Source organism: Solanum stenotomum, unplaced genomic scaffold, assembly GCF_019186545.1.
Source record: "Solanum stenotomum isolate F172 unplaced genomic scaffold, ASM1918654v1 scaffold18682, whole genome shotgun sequence".
Taxonomy (NCBI): Eukaryota; Viridiplantae; Streptophyta; class Magnoliopsida; order Solanales; family Solanaceae; genus Solanum; species Solanum stenotomum.
Genome location: NW_026025161.1, coordinates 4104 through 23950, shown reverse-complemented (window position 1 = coordinate 23950; position 19847 = coordinate 4104). Strand labels below are relative to the sequence as shown.

The 19847-nt window shown below is 29.4% G+C and overlaps 2 protein-coding genes and 2 pseudogenes across 2 annotated transcripts; 1 reads left to right on the top strand and 3 right to left on the bottom strand.

The window, feature by feature from the left end:
• Positions 1 to 3447: 3447 nt before the first annotated feature.
• Positions 3448 to 5346, bottom strand: LOC125850711 (uncharacterized; annotated as a pseudogene).
• Positions 5347 to 10857: 5511 nt separating this feature from the next.
• Positions 10858 to 12174, top strand: LOC125850703 (uncharacterized). The gene is made up of 2 exons (XM_049530554.1): positions 10858 to 11274; positions 11758 to 12174. Exons 1-2 carry the CDS (start codon positions 10894 to 10896, stop codon positions 12172 to 12174), a joined length of 798 nt encoding a protein of 265 aa, XP_049386511.1. The 5' UTR covers positions 10858 to 10893.
• A 1189-nt stretch (positions 12175 to 13363) lies between these two features.
• Positions 13364 to 15579, bottom strand: LOC125850702 (uncharacterized; annotated as a pseudogene).
• Positions 15580 to 17985: 2406 nt separating this feature from the next.
• Positions 17986 to 19090, bottom strand: LOC125850714 (uncharacterized protein At2g39795, mitochondrial-like; the record flags this gene model as incomplete). Its single annotated transcript, XM_049530567.1, has 3 exons — positions 17986 to 18310; positions 18380 to 18568; positions 18753 to 19090. Coding segments are annotated over 2 exons (498 nt in total), but the record flags the coding sequence as incomplete, so codon positions are not given.
• Between the last annotated feature and the right edge of the window lie 757 nt (positions 19091 to 19847).

The following is a 19847-nucleotide window of genomic DNA, read 5'->3' as shown; positions in this document are numbered from 1 at the left end:
TGACTCTATTATAACAGTCAACATCTCATTTCATCTTAATTTTGGTTTATGATAAATTAAATTTGACTATATTATAACAGTCAACATCTCAATAAATATGCAACAAATTTTAAATATATGAGAAATAAATTAACCATAAATAAAATTTGAAGAAATAAGAATATTATTTTTGTTCCTCCATTGATTCTCTTCTCTAAATTTTCTCCGTCATTCAAGGGTTGTTAGTAGTGTATTTATGAAACGTAGGGTGATTTGGACTTGATCTCCATGAAAGAATTTGTGGTTCAATTATCAAGAAGAGCCTGACATATCTCAATCTCTTTATAAATAGTATATCAAGAGTTGTGAGATATTCGAGATGTAGAAATATAATACCATTTATATAGGTATGAGATAGGTTTTTTAAGTAGAATATTCTCCAGGAATTCTAATTGAAAATCGATACATCTTGTAAAGTCCCACAAAATGGTAATTTCTTCAAGATCATGCTTGTTTGTTGCTTTTTGTGCCTCTACATTTTGTGACAAAACGATGTAACAAAAGTTTTGTTCATTGTCACATAAATCACAAGATTTGTTAACAAAAATTGTGTCTAAACTTGTAATTAAGAGAGGAACAATACTAAGTAAAATTATAAAATGGAGGAAGAATAGTGAGGTTGATTTTTTGTTCTTTTTTTGTTCTTTTTGGTTGATGAATCCTAATTTCTTTGTTTGAGAGTATGAATATGGGGTGGTTTGTTATATAAAAGTAACAAGTTTAATTAGTGGCATATCCTAGTGTAGAAATTTTCTAAAAAAGTTAAAATACTATTAAATGTGGAATAATAATTATAATAATCTAAACTTTCCTATATTGTCTAAGTTAAGACAATATGTGTTTTCACACTCATTTTTTACCCAGAAAAAGGATGTATATAAATGTTCAAATGTTTTCTCAAATTGTGTTAGGAGGCTGATCTTATACAATTAATAAGATTCTAAAAACATACAAAAATCATTTATATACAAATAATGTTCATAATGTACTTTTTCTTGGGAACTTAGAAATTAACTACTCCATCTGGTTCAATTTATGAGACATTTTTTATTTTCGGATTTCAAATTATGTAAATTTTGACAAATATTTTGTAATGTATTTTTATTATTATATTAACATGAGAAAACTGCAATTTATTGTATTTTTTGTATAGTATTTTAATATTTAAATTCAAAATATTATATTAATCTAACTATTTCAATTTAACTTTAAAGATTAGTCAAATTTACTCTCTAAAAGTGTAAAATGTACCATAGGGAGGAAGAAGTACTTACTTGATTAGGAAAATGTCTATACAAAAAATGTGTCAAGTACAGGTAAGAAGCAACCATCCAATCCAAAAGCGGCAAAAAGGGAAAAAAAAGGAAGAAAAGCAGAGCAAATTTCAATCAAAATATAATATTTAGCTTTTTTTATTAAAAAAAACATATAAAAGTCATTTGTGGAGACTTCGAAAAAAATTATGTATATATACATGTATATCTATCTTGAGTAACTGACAGAAACTAGAATATAATTAATCGTGCTCCATGATGAGCATATAAGCGTGCTAATACTATTGGTACAAGCTAAAAGAATCACTTGTGATATTCAGGGTTCAAATCCAATTAAAATTCTTTTTCATTATTTTTATTTTAAGTTTATTGCCAATAAAATTGGAACAATATCACAGCCTAAAGAACTTCAAAAATATTAAAATTCACAAAATTTGTTTAGATAGAGAGATTAAAATCATCAAAAATATGACGATTTTGAAATAAAACCATTAAAAATTGTCAAAATCATGTAACAAAACTAAGGTATTCATGCAATGTATCTTAATTCAATCAATTCCATGACATAGCAACTAATTAATTAAATTATACAATTTATAGGAAGAAAAAATTAGATCCTTCTTATTCATAAACTAACATAATTAAATTAGGGGTATGAAAGAAATATCCCTAATAAGTTCAAGAAAGTGAGCAAGATTATCATTATCTTGAGCAAAGGGATTTGGAGAAGTCGGTGATTGCGTAAATAAAGACATACAAGCAAATAAATGAGTCCGTGCCCCTTCGATAGCTTGACCCATATCACCATTCGTGACTAAAGTATGAACTATGAAATCGAAAGCCGATTTCAAAAGTACGTAATCATGAAGACACTGCTTGTACATTTGCTTGAGGGTTGGATCTACTTCATTTGCAGTGACCGTAAGAACCTTCCTATGAATGTTTGTGTAGTTCGAATATGCCAATTGAATTGTAACATCTTCGAGATTATACCTTGTTGTCGCTCTATTTGCCTCGGGATTTTCTCCCAAAACGTTGTAGCAAAAGTCTTTAACTTCACAAAAATCGCAAGCGTTTCTAACTAGTTGAGTGGTTGCACTTGCTCTTAAACTTGTGCCAAAGAGATCAACACATAATAAAATTATAAAAATTAGTGAAATTGATGAAGAAGTGCTAGAGATTGATCTCCCCATTTTTTTTTAACTATGATTATAAGTAATTAATTTTTCTATTGAAAAATTATTATATAGATGTGGGGTTAGTTCTATATATAGAGAGTATATTAATTTTCATTTGTCAAATATTATGTTCTACTTTAGAAATTCTCTCGACAAGTTAAATTGGTAATTATGTTTTTGCTTATTGAGACTTAAATATTTAATAAATTTGACTGGCTATTTGTGTAAGGTAAAAAATCCTTAATTTGCATCCTTGGTCAAAGTGAGCATCTTAATTTCATGCCATGTGTTTTGAAGCTTTTTTTAGATAGTAAATATTTATTTGCATCGAATGTTTACATCAAATTATGTAAATTACTATAATTAATTAATTTAATGATGTAAAAGTGCATGTTTAGTTAACTATGTTTAAGTTCTATAATTTATAAAACTTTATGTGCAAACACAATATCACGAAAAGGGATATAATTATAATTATGCAAATGTTGATTATTTCGCACCAATTTCCATAAAACGGTAACATGTTTTTCCTTATAGAACCTTAAAAATATATGATTCTTTTTTTAAATATTGGGATAATAATTATCATGCATCCTTGGTCAAACTGAATTAACATCTTAATTACTTGATACGTGTTTCCGAGCTATTTTTAGACAGTAAATACTAACTCATATCTGATATTTATTTCAAATTATATAAATTTACTATAATTAAGCGATTTTATAATGTAAAAGTGCATGTAAATTAATTATGATTAAGTTCTAAAAGTGGGTAAAATTTAAAAATTTATGTGCATACTCATGTCATGCATCTATTTAACTAAATAGACACCAAAAACTTTTAGTTCAGATAGCTAACCAACTAAGTTATGAGTCTCAAAGTGATATGGATGTACAAATAAGTATAAGAAATCAATTGAGAAGATTATTTTTACTTACATACATACAATATACGGGTCAAATTCATATTTAAAATTTGAGGGTCATTTACATTTTGACATCCTTTTTGTCCCAGTCTTTAATTCATTCCCCTTGTAACAAAAAAAATATTCTAGCTCTATGTCTAATCCTCATCTATTTCACATCCCAAGAATCAACGCAGTAGTGATTGCTTTCACTAGTATAAATATTATAATTTTTCCAATTCTTCTTCTAGTTCTACCATGATCACTCTGAACCGGACAATAACATTGATGTTGTGGATGTGGATGTGACATGTCGTTATGATTATGATTTGAATATGAAATTTCATAAGCATGACCATCAAAATATTGCGTCTTAGGAAATATCGATGGTGGAACATACTTGGAGATTCCTAGCCATGTTCTTTCCTTTTGCATTGTACCAACATACATTCCATATGGATATCGAACTCACATAGTGCACACCTATAACGCCATGAAGAAGCGTTACATGCTCCTTTACAAATAACACATGTTTTTGATTCTGACGAGCTTAGAAGCCTTAAAGGATGCACCTGAAATATCATAGTTAATTGAAGTATTGCTTGGAATTTGGATAATAATGATTATACCATACTTGTATATATGTTTTGATTCTGAATCCACATGATACAGTTTTTTAAATATTTTTTATTACATAAGGATAAAAAAAAAAAGAAGAGAAATTAGAAAGGGGATTATAAAGTTGGTAAAATACCTTTTATTTTAATCAGTTTAATTTAACTAGATGAAGTTAAACTAATATAATCAGTCAAAATAAGTTAACCATGCTAGAAATAAGATGAAATAGGGTGTGTTCGCTATAGAAGAATATATTTTACTAAGACTATCTACACTTTTTTTCATGTTTGATCCACTAAAATATTTTGAAAAATGACATATTTTTCTCCAATTTTTTAAAAATAACTATTCTAATAAAAATAGGGAAAGTATTTTTCTAAATTCTCCTTCAACATCACCACACCCTCACTAGCTAATCCACCCAAACACCCCCAACCCCTAGTCCCTAAACCAACCACCTCGTCACGCGACCCACCCCGCCTCCAACCAACTCGGGACTCAACCCGAGTTTGCCTGATCTGAGACCTGACCCACCTAGGAGCCGAGCCAAGATTCGACCCCAACCTGACCCCAATTTGCTCCTCCCATACCTGGGACTCGACTTTAAACAGTTTCCTTCGTATCGACCCCAACCTGATGTAAATATTATTGCCTAATGTAACAATCACTTTCTTTTCTCTGAGTATATTTCTTCTCTTCATCATCTTCTATGTCTAAATTTACACAAATTATTAATCAGTTTGACCCTCGTACTCCAAATCAAACCATGTAAGTTGTAAAAGGGAGTTATATTAAAAAAAACCATGAATATATAACATCCTAAAATTATGTATATGTTTAAATATTGAAATTTTTGAATTTTATCACCGATAGACTAAAATATTTAGATTTTTCATAGTATAATTGGTTACCTGATGTAAGACATGTCGAAGTGTTTGAGGCAATTGAGTACATAGAGGGTGGACATCAAATTCACAAAGCTCACACCTATAAAACAACCCTTCAATAGAATCACAACAAACATTGCAGACGCGGTCCAATTGACGATTGCCATGTGGCATGCGGGTAACGAGCTTGAGTGAATGGAAAGGATGTAAGAACGAAGAAAGATTCATTGGACATGTTCCACAATATTCGTGTAAATCGAAATCACATTCAGAACAGTTATATCTTTTACCTATGCCAAGGATTTTGCAACCATCACATACATATTTGGTGTTGGAATCAAATAATGTTAATGAATGGTTTGGGTGTATCAATTGTTGGATTGGGTTCTTGTGGATAGGTGCCATTTCTCGGTTGAGTTGCGTAATAGCAGATTTGTAGGTCAATAAATCATTGGATTTAAAATTGAACTAAAGAAAAAGAAAAAAACCAATCGTAAGAACTTGTAGTTGGAAATAATGGGACCTCCAAAGGGCAAGATGACTTGGAAGATTTTGTAAGTCTTTCAATCCAAAGTCTTTACTTTGCCTTTTTCTTTTTCTCTCATATAAGTATATATAAATATTTAAATAGAGGAAATGACAAAGATGGTTCATTATCTTTTGGTAGTAGGTCTCAAAGCTTTCCCTTAAGTATCATTTGGACAATTTTGGTCCTTTAAATTTTCCAATATTGAGCTTTTGGTCTCTATTAGATATTTATCAAATTTTAATTTTTAAATTTAAACGAAAATGTAAAAATAGGAAGTATTTAATGGGAACTCACAATGGGAAGTACATTTTTTATTGGTTATGTTATGTTTTGGTCAATTTTTAGTGTATGATACAACTTTTGAGGTGCAATTTATGTTTTTTTTAATATTGTGATTTTTGAATCTTGACGAAAATATTTAATTGTCTTGTTAAAACTTATTTCCCGCAACTCTTATTAAATTAAATAATCAGAATTTTGTAAATTCCTATGAAATATCAACAATCTCTTTTTTAATAAATTTAAAAGATCAAAACTATCCAAGTGATACTTAATATGACCATCTCCAACCCACCTCTATTTTACTCTCCATTCTCTATATTTGGAGAGTAAAATGGAGAATGGGCACTCCAACTCATCTCCAAATCACCCTCTATTCTTCAAATTTAGAGAGTTGAATAGTAGGTATCCAAATTTGGAGAACTACTATACACGCTCTCTATTTCACTTTTTCATTATTTTATTATTACTATAATTACTTTCTAATTAACATATTATTTTACATATGATTCCATTAATTAAATATCTAATATTCATAATTCTTTTTTAAATGTAATATAATATTTTTAAAAATATATTATTTAATATATACTATTTTAATTTCAAATTAATAGTATTTTAATTTTTTTTCTAATTTTCGTGAATAATAAAATTTAATTTTGTTATTAATTTTCATTATAAAGAATACACAAAATTAAAAAGGCAAGATGAAAAAATTTAATACATGATATGATAATTTAAATACAAGATAACAATACAATACATAACATAATAATTTAAATACAACATAACAATATAAGACAATATAATACATAACATAATAATTTAAATACAAGATAAAATACAATAATTTACATAATAATTAATTGATCACAACAATAATTTAGAAATCCGGTAGGTCGTTTTCAGATTTAGCACTATTCGAAAAAAAAAAGAAGGTTATGATTCCGAGAATTGTTGCGATTGTGGTTGTGATTACGGTTGTGACTGCGGTTGTGATTGTCGATTTCTTTTTTCAAGTATTCGTTGTTGTTCTCGATGCAGGTATTCACGAACATTTGGATCACTAATAGTTTCTAAATTTTTCATTAAAATTTTAGTTTCGTCTCTAAATTCCTTGGCTTTGATATATCTATCTAGCATTTCGTCGTCCTGATGTTTGGATGTAGCAGACTCTGATAACATCTTCCCAAGTCGATTATTTTCGATTTCAAAAAGTTTCATAGCTGACGAAAGACCTTCATCTTTTGATCTCTTTAATTTTGATTTCTTCACCCCAATAGGCCGTTCAAATGAAGTGTAATGACTTGAAAAATTCTCATTTAAATTAAGTGAAAAAGATGATAAATTAGGAGATGATACTATATGTGACGTAGGACTAGGAGCGTCGGACTCTGATGATTGCAAAGTAGAGTCTTGTCCTCGAACTTTTTGCAATCACGTTTTGCAATTATTGCAGGACCGTCACGTTTTTGGAGAAAGAAAGTGCTACATGATATAATGACTACATGTATTATACTGCACAACATGATAATTGAGGATGAACGTGATCTCAATGCACCAATTCAAGATGCTTTAGAGGCTCCAACTCCAACTATAGAAATGGTGGTAGATGAAAATCTCCGGTTTGAACAATTTTTAGTTAGACATAAAAAAATTAAGGACAAAAATGCTCATTTTGAACTCCGTAATACATTAATAGAGCATTTATGGGAGCAACGTAATAATTTTGAAAATTGAGTGTTTATGTAATTGTATGTCACTTTTATTTGAATTTGTCCCCTAATTTATGTATTATATTATATTTTCTTGCAATTTATGTTATTTAAAAATTTAGAATAAAATATAATTTCATATCATATTAAAAATTATATAAAGTAATTATTTGGAAAAAAAGAATTAAAGGATTTATCTTATGAAATAAGAAAATAAGAATGAAATAAAAACAATAATATAATATTGAGAAGAGAGAAAAAGATTCATTTTTAGAGAGTAAAATATAGAATTGAGTTGAAGATGTTTGTCTGAGAAAATAGAAAACTTTATATTTGGAGAGTAGAATAGAGGATTGGGTTGGAGATGCTTTAAGAGACTATTTCAAACATGCTATCAAATATAATGGGCCATTTTTGACATATCTGTATCTAAACAATTTGCAAGTAGCCCTATTGACAGAAAGCTACTTTCTCATTGACATTTCTACATAATAAATATACATAAATATGAAATTTATTTCTAGTACTTCTTCATCATTAAAGTGGAGGCTTCCTTTTTAAAAAAAAAAAAAAACTTAAGTATTCAAAACTTATCGATTAATTTAGATTTGTTTGGCCAATTAAAGGAGTACTTCCTACAGAGGGGATTTCTCTATTATCAAGGCTCGAAAATAATTTTTTTGTTTAAAAATATAAGAATCCACCCATTATATTATACCTTTGGTGAGATGCTTCCAAATTAATCCTACTTGTTGTAAATAAAAATGTCAAGTGGTAATCGGACAGGACATGGTCAAAGTCTACTAGTGATGACTTTGAAGTGGATGGTATATATACAAATCAATTCATATTTATTTTCTTAAGGAAAAAGTTATTTTTTGTTAATTTTCCTTATGGATCTTATTTATCTAAATATACATCAACATTGATTTTGCTTCCTAATAATTTAAAACAAGGCTTGGACGTTTTCCCTCGTTGTTTGAAAAAGTATTTGCAGTTAGTAAGCAATTGCATGACATTTTACGTACCCTGGTGACAATTTCTTCCGGGATGAAGGTAGTGACAGAGCCAGAAATTTACCGAAGAATATATAAATTTTCTTTTCAGTTGTGTTAAGGGTGTGAAAAATTAAATATTATACACTCATAATAATAACATTTAACCTTTGTAAATCACATAATTTTTGATAAAGAGTGTTCATCGGACCACCCTTTTCTTAAGTTGGTGACACCGATCATGCTAAATTTGGGTGTGTTTGGTATGAAAAAATATATTTTCTATGAATGATATTACCTAGAAAATATTTTCTTGAAAAGTAAGAGGATTTTGTTACTTATTTTCTAATTAATTAAGGTGTGAAAGATAAAAAGTTTATGAGAAAGTAGTTTGATCCTTTTTTGAAAGAGAAAGGAAATAAAAATCCTCATGTAATCTGAAACCGATTTTATTCTAATATAAACTATTTCTTTTCTTTTTTTCCTTTGAGTTATAAGTTGACTTCAATAAATAATATTCCATCCAAGTGTAATATAAAAATTCTCATGTAATCTGAAGCCGATTTTATTCTAATATAAACTATTTCTTTTCTCTTTTTCCTTAGAGTAATAAGTTGACTTCAATAAATAATATTCCATCCAAGTGTAATATAATATAATAAAGGAAACGTAAAATATGTTTGGGAAATTCCATAACAAATCTATTTTTCTTTTAACTTCTATTTAGAATGACAAAAGAATATGAATATTCGACCGAATTAATTTAATTTAATTGTATTGAACTGATTAATATCATTTTTCAATAAAATTATAGATTTTTATTTAAGTGTCTAACTATTCCAAGCAATTAGGATGATCTTTTTAATTCATAAAAAAGTCAAAAAAATTCTTAATCGAACCGAATAGCCTTATATGCATGTAAACATTTTATATATTAACAATATGTTAAATTTAATATATAAATATTTTTTTAAATATCAATATAAACTAGGTCCTAAACCTTCAGTAACTAGACAACTTTATGCCTTTGCTTTTTAGTTAGTCTTTCATTGAGTATGTTTAAAATTAAAAGATACTATAATAGATACTCCATAAACAATACGATAAAATAATTGCAAACACTTCTATTAAAAGTTTAAGATCAAACAATATGGCCACAATGTTTTACATTCTTGGTAAAGAATTAAAGTGTTTCTTTAAAAATTAATACACTTGCGAAAGAAATATTTTAATAATGGTGTACTTTGAGGTGACACTTAAAGTAAAAATAAAAAAGTTAAAATTAACCGAATGATTGTACCGATATCAAAATAGAACCGACATGATAAAGATGTTTTTAAAATTTTAATTTTAATAATACATTATAAAATATCCAAATTATTAAAATGCTATAATTTTTTTAAAATAATAGACCGAAACATTTCATTTAATTCCTTACTTCTATACTTTCTCATGTCTTCTTTTTTTTCCCCTTCTCTCTCGTTATCTCCTATAGTTGACTTCAATAAATATTCCATCCAAGGAAAAAAAATGTATTTTGATCTAAGCTAGTTGTCATCTCAAATCTTCTACACCATAATCTTTTATATTTAGATATATATTGCCTTGCATACTTTTTTCTTTTGAAATTTCTTAAAACTAAAAGTCTTTGTAGATTGACTTTTAGTTTTTGATTTATATGTTAAAAATTACTACAAGTTAGAAATCTTAATTTATAGCTTTTGAATTATTTTTAGTGCCTATAAACACTTTTTAAAGTTATTCAAACACTTTAAAAATTCTTGAAACCTATCTTAGCATAAAAACACTTAAATTAAACCAATCCAAATAGGTTCTTCTTTAGCTTTTCTGCAAAAAATATAGGAGATGGAGCAATGCAAAGTCATTTCTCATACAACAACATATTCATAGTAATCTTACAAGTATGATTTAGAGGAGGGAAGGGTATACACAAATTTTATCCCTTCCTTTGTGGGCTAAAAAAACTGTTTCTGATAAACCCTTGAATCAAAAGTAGAGTTTTTTGAAGGACAACACATTTTCTTATTTGACAAATATTTAATGAAAGTATCAACATATTACCTATACTTCGTCTCACTTATTTGGCAAAAAATCCACAAAATCATACTCTTCTATTAAAAAAATATTTATTTTAATGATAATTTTAAAACATTATATTTTTTAAACTTCATACCCATTAAAACTGCATTATATAATTAAATTGGCACGAAGAGAGTATTATCTTTTTAAGTTATAAAATAAATAAACTTGTACAACTAGTCAACTAGAGAAAACAGTGCAAGTCTTCTCTTAAATTATTATTAGGAATCATCCAGGTTGGTGATGTACTAAACTAAAGCTCTAGTTGATGTATTTTATGAAAAAACAAAATTGCCAAAGACTTTAGCAAAAGCCCTAAAGTCTTACATTGTTCTCTTGCTCTTTGGAGGTACCTAGAGAAAAAATTAACCAAAAATGTCACCACTCCCAAGGAACACAATACAACATTTCACACATCCAAAACATTCATTGACATTATTTGATTCCAATACCAAATATTCATGTGATGGTTGCAAAATCCTTGGCATAGGTAAAAGATATCACTGTGCTGAATGCGATTTCGATTTGCATGAATATTGTGGAACATGTCCGATGAAACTTTCTTCGTTCTTGCATCCTTACCATTCGCTCAAGCTAGTCAACCGTAAGCCACAAGGCGAACGCCGATTGGACCGTTTTTGCAATGTTTGTTGTGATTCTATTGAAGGGTTGTTTTATAGGTGTGAAGTTTGTGAATTTGATGTCCACCCTCTATGTACTCAATTGCCTGAAACACTGCGTCATGCCCTACATCAGGTAAGTAATCCATTTCAATTGATGTGAATACATGACACGAAATTTAAGAAAAAAATAATGTTTGAAATTTATAATTTTGTTTATGTTATAAGTAGCATTTTTGTTGCTATAAAAACATCTCATTAATGAGAAGTTTAAATTATAAAAAAAAAAATCTAAAATTTAAAAGAAATCATTAAGGGAGTATAATAGGAACCACTTATAAGAAAGTCCATAATTATTTTGAAAAATTGAAGATGTTCAAAAAGATCCCTTTCCACTTGCAAAATAATGTGAATCTGAGTTTCTCTAGCCTACTTTTCATGTTAGAGAGAGAGAGGAAGAATATCACTCTCGTAAACTTTAACAAAGTGAAAATTCAGATAATTAGGGGAAGGGAACAAGGGCGGGGATTGTTTAATGTCATGATGTGGATCACAACTTAGAAAAGGATGTATAATTGTGCAATCATTTTAATTAACATGACGATTGTCATAAATTCAGGTGCATCCTTTAAAACTATTGGGCTCGACTGAATCAGGAACATGTGTTATTTGTAGAGGAGCATGTAATGCTTCTTCATGGCGTTATAGGTGTATACCTTGTGGATTTGATATTCATATAGATTGTGTGACAATACAATGCGAAAAGAGAACGTCAACGGATCGAGGAATCCCAACGTACGTTCCACCATCTGGATTTGATGGTTATGCTTATGGAAATCCTTATTATCCTAGTCCACTTAACATGCACCACAACTACATGCCACAACCACAACATCAGAACAATGGGCAGGTTCAGGCTCATCATGATGGTGGTCGAATTGGGCAAGTGATGTTTGGTTTGGTGAAAACACTCGGAACTGGAGTGCTCTCTAACATGATATTTGGGACGGACCTATCTTCATTCTTTGCTACTTAATGTATTTGATTTCATTTCAGTCTCATTTATTGCAAGTGTTTAAGAAAAATCAGCGCTGAGGTTAAGAATTTCGCTAAGGATATTGAAGATTTAATGTATTTGTATATGAAGTAACACTTCATATAATTTTCTATATACGCGGTATAATTTTTTTTTAAAAGTTATTCAACTTAACATTCTTCACGTATGTACCTTAGCTATCCTATAGTTTACTTCATTTCAATATTACACTTTCTCCACTAGGGATAAAAACTTAATTACTCGTGAATATGTAATTAATCTATTGAGGACAGAGTCGATGTAATTAATCAAAAGAGAATCTAAGAATTATCAGTATAATGTAGTATTAGTTATTATTTACACTCTTTACTAAATTTTGGCTCTATCGCTGCATATATAGATCGATAGTGTATACGATATATAATAGATGGAAATATTTAAAAAAATTCAATAATAAATGGACAAATATATGTTATAATTTTTTCCCAATATTATATACGCATACACGTAGGGATTAAATTATTTTTGTCATTTTAGATCATAGTGATATTCCACACTTCCATCAAATGTTGAAATTACGAAAAGCATTTCACAAAATAAATACTTGGACAGTCTAAAAGTCTAAACCAACAAAACTCCATATTTAATTTTCTACACAATTGAGTTGACCTTATTATAAATCGAGTAGTCAATAGAAACTATATATACTATGTCGTCATCTTTTTGTTGGTGTCGTTGCCGTTTCTTTGAGGGAAAGTAATGCATGTGTTCATGTGTTGTCACCTTTATTTTATCTGTGATATTTTTCGTTTTTCAAATAGTTAATTTAAATAATTTACTATATGATTCACACAATTGATATTATAATTGCAGTAAGGTTTCTTTTTACGGGACAAAAAATGAATCTATATCTTATATTTTTGGGTCCGCAAATTTTACGTTCAGTTTTTTATCACACAAACAGAAACTTTACACAACTAATAGCTAAGAACTCTCAAAAAGAAAACTATAACAATTAAAAAGCAACGAAGATAGTAAAAAATTCCAAAACAAGGAAACACTTTTTTAATTGTCTTAACATATAACTGAATCAGACTGAAGAATCCAACAAAGAGTTATGCCACACAAAGTGAATTTAAATTATTATTTTTTTTCGTAGCTAAGGATGAAATTATACACTTTTACATTTTCAAAGTCCAAAAAATGGAGACACAACCACCCCAAATATGACATTGGAAATCACCCCAGTTGTAATTGTTTTCACCAAATTAAACATCACTTGACTAATTCGTCCGCCATAATTTCCACTATAATGTGTCTGGGCCTGCCCATGACCTTGATTTTGTTGGTATAGTTGTGGATATTGTGGCATAATATTGTTGTTATAATGGTTCATATTAGATGGACCAGGAAAATGATTGGGACTAGGATAACCAACAAAATAATGTTGTTGTGGTAATATAGACGGTGGAACGTACGTAGGAATTCCTCGATGGGTCGTTGTATTTTGACATTGTATTGGCACGCAACCTATATGAATATCAAATTTACATAGTGCACACCTATAACGCCATGAAGAAGGGTTACATGCTCCTCTACAAACGGCACACGTAATTCCTGATTCGACCGAGTCCAATAGCCTTAAAGGATGCAGCTGAAATATTAATGACAATATCATGATCATCAAATTAAAATAACACTTGTTGCAACCATATTTATATGACAGATCTTGACATGCAATTTTTTTAATTGGATGCTGACGAGTTAAACTATAATTGGTCCAAATTTTTTATATATAATTTCTTATAAAAGAGAGTTAATTACTTAAATGGTCATTTTAGGGCAATATCAATGCATTAAAACCACTTTTGAATGTATATAATTATAAAGTAATCCAACTTAACACATATAGTTGCATTATTCACCTAATTTTTGAATGTCTCAAAAGGTCACCTAATAAGTTATAATACAAAATCTTCTTTTGTTTCTAAATAAACTCCATGAATAATATTTACTTGATAATTCTTTGAGTTAATGGTTAAAAATATATCTTAATTATCATTTTTTCCAAGTTTCATATCTCAATCATTCAATTACCTGTCAAAATTATCACTCTGTTTGTATTAAAATACACCTAAATGATGAGTCAATCAAATATTTCAAAATCAATCGACAACAGGCACATGAAGGCTTACAAAGCCCATAAAATCGATCCTCCTAGCATCTATAACAGCTAATTGAACTTACTAATTTATTTATTTATTTAAAAAAAAAAAAAACTTTTTTACTTCAAATCCTTCTCCCCCTTTCTATATTTCTCCATGACCCTATAATGTTATACAACCCTAAAATTTTATACAATTCCACAATAAATCCTAAATTAATTTCGATACAACCTAGAATTTTATAGAATCCTAGATCTTTTTTGTTTTTTTCAAAATTAAAAGCTAAACAAACGATAATGCACACTAAAATTGAAGGTTAATGGGAAAAAAACCAAAGGTTGAGCACTTCTACTCATTTAATTCTAATTTTTTAAAACGACCTAAAAAGAAAAAACAATCACATAAAGTAGGACAGAGAAAATACAATGAATTTCTAGCTTAGTTACCTGATGTAGAATATGTTTGAGTGTTTCCGGTAATTGAGTACATATAGGATGAACATCAAATCCACAAAGCTCACACCTATAAGATAGGCCTTCAATTAGGTCACGACATATGTTGCAAGCGCGATCACCAGAGTGGTGATCGCGCTCAACAAGCTTGAGTGGGTGGTGAGGATGCATGAAAGACAATAGAGTTCGCGTACACTTTGCACAATCTTCATGTAGATTAAAGGTGCAAGCATGGCAATGATATCTTGTACCAAAACCATAAGTCATACAACCCTCACATAAATATTTAGGGTTTATGGTATCATCATGTAGTATTAGTGGATGTTGTTTGTGAGTAAAATGTTGAATGGTTGTTGGAGTAAGTGTCATTTTTTTTAATTAAAAAGAAATTAAAATTGATTGCTAGCTTAGAAGATGGAAATTGAATTGTATGGAACTTAATAATTCCAAGAAGAAGAAGACGATTGAAGACTTTAATTTATAGTAATAATAATTCGAAGTCTTTCACTTGTTTTTAATTTAACATCGACTAGAAATTGTCTTTATAATTACATCAGTAACAACCAGGATGCTTCCTATATGATTTAATTTGGACGGTTTCTCATGACTCATGTTGTTAGACTAGTTGCCACGAGAATATATTTAGTGTAATTTTATAAATGGAGTATGAGGAGAAGATAGAGTTACATAGACCTTACTCATGTCGTTGACTAGTTGACACAACAATATATTCAGTGTAATTTCATAAGTGAGTATGAGGAGAGGTATTATACACATACCTTACTCATATCTTGAGAGGTAGAGAGGTTGTTTTTGATAGGCCTTCGACTCAAAAAATTAAATTAACAAAAGTGAAGAAGTCATGACAAAATACTATAAAGAACATGTCAAAGCATTTTGAAGAAAAAAAATGTATTCCAACCAAATAATACAGTAATCAAAGTGCAATAAAACCTGAGTAATACTACAACTATTAGATATTGAATAGTATTTTCGATGCGAAGTATAAATTTGTGTATAAAATTTCAGTAAAATTGCAATGACTTGTGGATATGAGCTCAAAATTTTAATTATATAATGGGTTCATGATAAGAACATTAAAGGTTGATATTCATAAAACTTAAATCCCAAATTTGTCTCTGTATACTAGTGTTCAACTATAACATGTAAATTCCTTTTTGATTCTTGGAAATGTCAGTGGAACTTTCTGTTATTTGATATTTTTCTTGAAAATAAAATTAATATGTCATGCAAAAAATAAATGATATTTGCAAAAAATATTATATTTGCAAGTTGATTTATCTTGTTATAATTTGAGCTGGAACGTTTCAGCACTGCAAAGTCTCCTATGATGTTGACTCAAGTAAATGCTTATTCTATTATTTTACATGTATTATTATATTCAAAGTGATTTTAATAGTGAATAGTTTAACCATATTAGATCATATATAGAAGCTAACTTCATGCTATATTATACTTTCATCACTAGCATTAGTAAAAATCACTATTTTTTTCACTCAATTTTCCACCGAAAAATATTCATTGATTATTTCTATAGATATTTTGATTAACATAGTGAGAAGTAAAATATATTTAATAATTTTTTTTTTATCCAAATAAAATTGTTTGAGCAAGGACGACTTTGCTTGACTTGAAGGCTGCTAATTCAGGGTAGAATATAGTATTTAAGGTCCTTCTCGAAACGATTTTTGGGTTCAACCGAACCGCCATGCTGGCTACTATATATACACACACATTGTTTAACAATATTAATGTTTTATTTTCTTTGAATTATTCTTTTAATATGGATTGGACCTAGCTACCATTGCAAATAAAAATTAAAATGGAAGTAAATAAAAAAGTACTGAAGCATCAATAACGTCAGATTGACAGTTGACATTATTATTATTATTATATCGTAAGTCAAGAGAGTAGTACGATGTCCTTCCAGAAATCCCTTAGAAAATTCAGAAAAGAAAGTATTTAGAAATTAGAGAGAGGGTTCTTTGAGTTCACGTTCATGCTTCCCATCCTCTCTAGATAATATATAATAGTGTTATATTTTTCTAAAATTATTTATTTAAATATAAATGTGTAAATTCACGTTCAAAGTATCATATAATAATACAATGATGATTGAGTGCGCCTCTCTAAGTGAAGATAGAAATTTAGATCTTATATCTATCTTATTTTTGTGAGTAATACCTCTCTAAGTGGTTATCGGTAACATTTTTTTAACGATTTTTTTTTTTGTTTTTTCTTTGCTTTAATCTTTTAAAAATTTCAGGTGTGTTATATTGAAAATTCCTAAAATTTTTAGCACGGTAAATGTTTTATATAATTATATATTTTGAATCTATAATTTTTAAAATTTAACAGTTAATATTAAGAACCTAAAGATTAAACCAATTAAATTTTATTTTAGATACATTTTTTTATAACAGTGTATCCTTCTGAAATTCTGAATACACCTCTATAAGGACATGTTAGAGGTCCATTTTTCCTGTGGAAATCTTTTTCTTTTCAGTTTTTAGTCAAGTTATATTTGTGTACACAATTTAGTTGGAGTTAAATAGAGTACTACTTCCAGGAAAACACTTGGAAATTACATATAAAGAAATTTCAAGGATGTTACCAAGAAAATCATTGAAATCGATGCAAGTTGTGCAAGTTTTTTTTTTTTTTTTTGCCTAAGCACGCTAGTTGGAGATGGCAAATAACAAGCAGAATAATTGATTGAAAGAAAAATAAAAATTGTTGAATCTAATAAATTAAGCAAAAATAAAAGGAAAACTTACATAAATATATACTTCGCCCATCTAGTTTACTAACAGGGCCAAAGTATACATTACCTATACACATTGATCGTAGATGTTGTGCATAGATATTTATATTATATGTATAGTTGATATTAAATATAAAGTGTACTCTAATTATACATTGTTTACATATTTCAAGTTTTTGCACGGAATGCCCCTATTTCAGGTTAGTCTTTAAGGCATAAGGTTCTGAAACTGAATGTATGCCTCTATGGGCATAAGTTGAGTAGGAGCTTAGTTATGCAATTATAAAACATAATTTGTGGTTGTGAACTTCTTAAAGCATAATGTTCTGAAACTGAACGTATGCCTTATAAGACATAACTTGTGCCTTGCGATTTATTGATTTCAAATAGAATGTGAGTGATTTTGTATCTTTAAGTTGATATCTGTATGTTGCAGCAACTTAAGAAAGTTGCCAATTCATGCAATAACATTATTATTTTCATCTTTTGTCTGAAGTATACATGAATTGCCTGAGAAAGAAAACTAATTCAGTGAACAAAATCACAAAAATGCTCTAATTTATACAAGAATTCCCTCCACTGATGTTCATTATTATAGCCAGTATTACTGCAAAGAAGTTTGATGTGGTTATAACTATTGCTATTTCTTACCAACTTTGACGTTCCATCCATCATCGTCTATCGTCTGACATTAGCCCAATGTTTCTTTAGTAAGAACACCAGAACACCATCAACTAGAAAAGTAAAAGATAGAAATCATTGATATATTACTAATAACTCGAAATGAAAACAGTTAGACTCACCAGGTTCTAAATATCCATGAAAAAGGATGCTAGTTCTCGACAAAATTCTTGATGTTTTTAAGCCACCGGATATATTCCTTGGTGTCTTTGCTAATTACATACTCCAGCATAAAGTTAGCAGTGCTGCCCGTCAGCCCTCTGGCTTCAAGATATTCATAGACAGACTTCTGAAGACTTTCATTTAGAAATCTGAAAAGAAGACAACACAACTTGGATAATAAGTATAAGAAAGCTATGTAGCTCGGACTCTCTAAAAATGCACTACTTCTAGAGGATCCGACACACCCTGCAGTTTTTTTTAAGAGTCCGAGCAGTATAGTAAGAAAGTGGCTCCAAAGCAACTCCAACCATCATACAATAGATAAGTACTTACGAGAAAGCAGGCCCTCTATAGTTTAGCTGATTGCTCGAACTTTTTAGCTCCTTGATGGACATGCCACAAATTGAAATTTTATTTGGAAAAGCTCTCACATCAAACTCTAATGACAAGCCATTTTCTTTTGACACGGTGACAGACAATGGAATACTAGGTTGTGGCTCACTCTCTTCCTCACTGTTAACAGCATCATCTTCAACATTTTCACATCTGGAATTAGGCATGTCCACTACTATATTTATGGTCTCTTCACCGTAATCTCTTGTAAGAACAATAACTCTTTTTCCTGCTTTATCTTGAACCTTAAAAGGAAAGTCATCCGGGATGTCCACAACCTACATAAAGGGGAAGTTTCAACCAACTGGTGCCAATAGGTGGTAAACGTGTTCTATAACATTCCATTCCAGTATTATTACAGACAAATTGTGGATTGAAATGCGCATTTGCAATAATTTGCACTTATAAATAAGCAGCTAAATGGCCTAGGGGACTTTGCTTTAATGGTGAGAAAGCAGCTTGTGATATGTGACTTAGGCTGAGGTCATGGGCTCAGAGCCACAGACAAAAAGGTAGCCACTTTTAGGATTGTTAACTGAACTACAGCCAGCATTTGCAAAGTACTTGAAAGATCACCACAGCTTAAATGGAGGCAAAGTAATTGGAAAAGAGCAACATGAATTCCAAAAATATTCCTACAATTCGAAGTGTTGTAAATGAAACTTCAGGACCGTGTCTTGGAGTTCTAACTTATGCAAGTAAAACTCAATGAAAGAGTCCTAGAATTCGAATTTGTACAAGACAAACTCCACGATCATATCCTGGACTTTGAATTGACAATAACTAATTATATTCAGGACTATACATTCGATTTACTCTGACAGGTTGTTCTAATATATGATACTTCCCCTCAATTCTTTAAGATTGCAATTTGTATCTGTCGTTTTGGTTCTAACTTGTAAAATTAACTAATGGTAATAACAAATACATTAGTTGTATTGACGTTCAACAAGAAAAATCTGAAATATGTTCCAAAAGTTTGAAAATTTTAGAACATGTATTTGTGCCTTTCATAAATTTAGGTGAGTCGGTGGA

Coding starts and splice junctions, on each gene's coding strand:
- LOC125850703 (XM_049530554.1), top strand. CDS start 10,894: ATGTCACCACTCCCAAGGAACACAATACAACATTTCACACATCCAAAA. Junction 11,275..11,757: donor TGCGTCATGCCCTACATCAG/GTAAGTAATCCA, acceptor TCATAAATTCAG/GTGCATCCTTTAAAACTATT.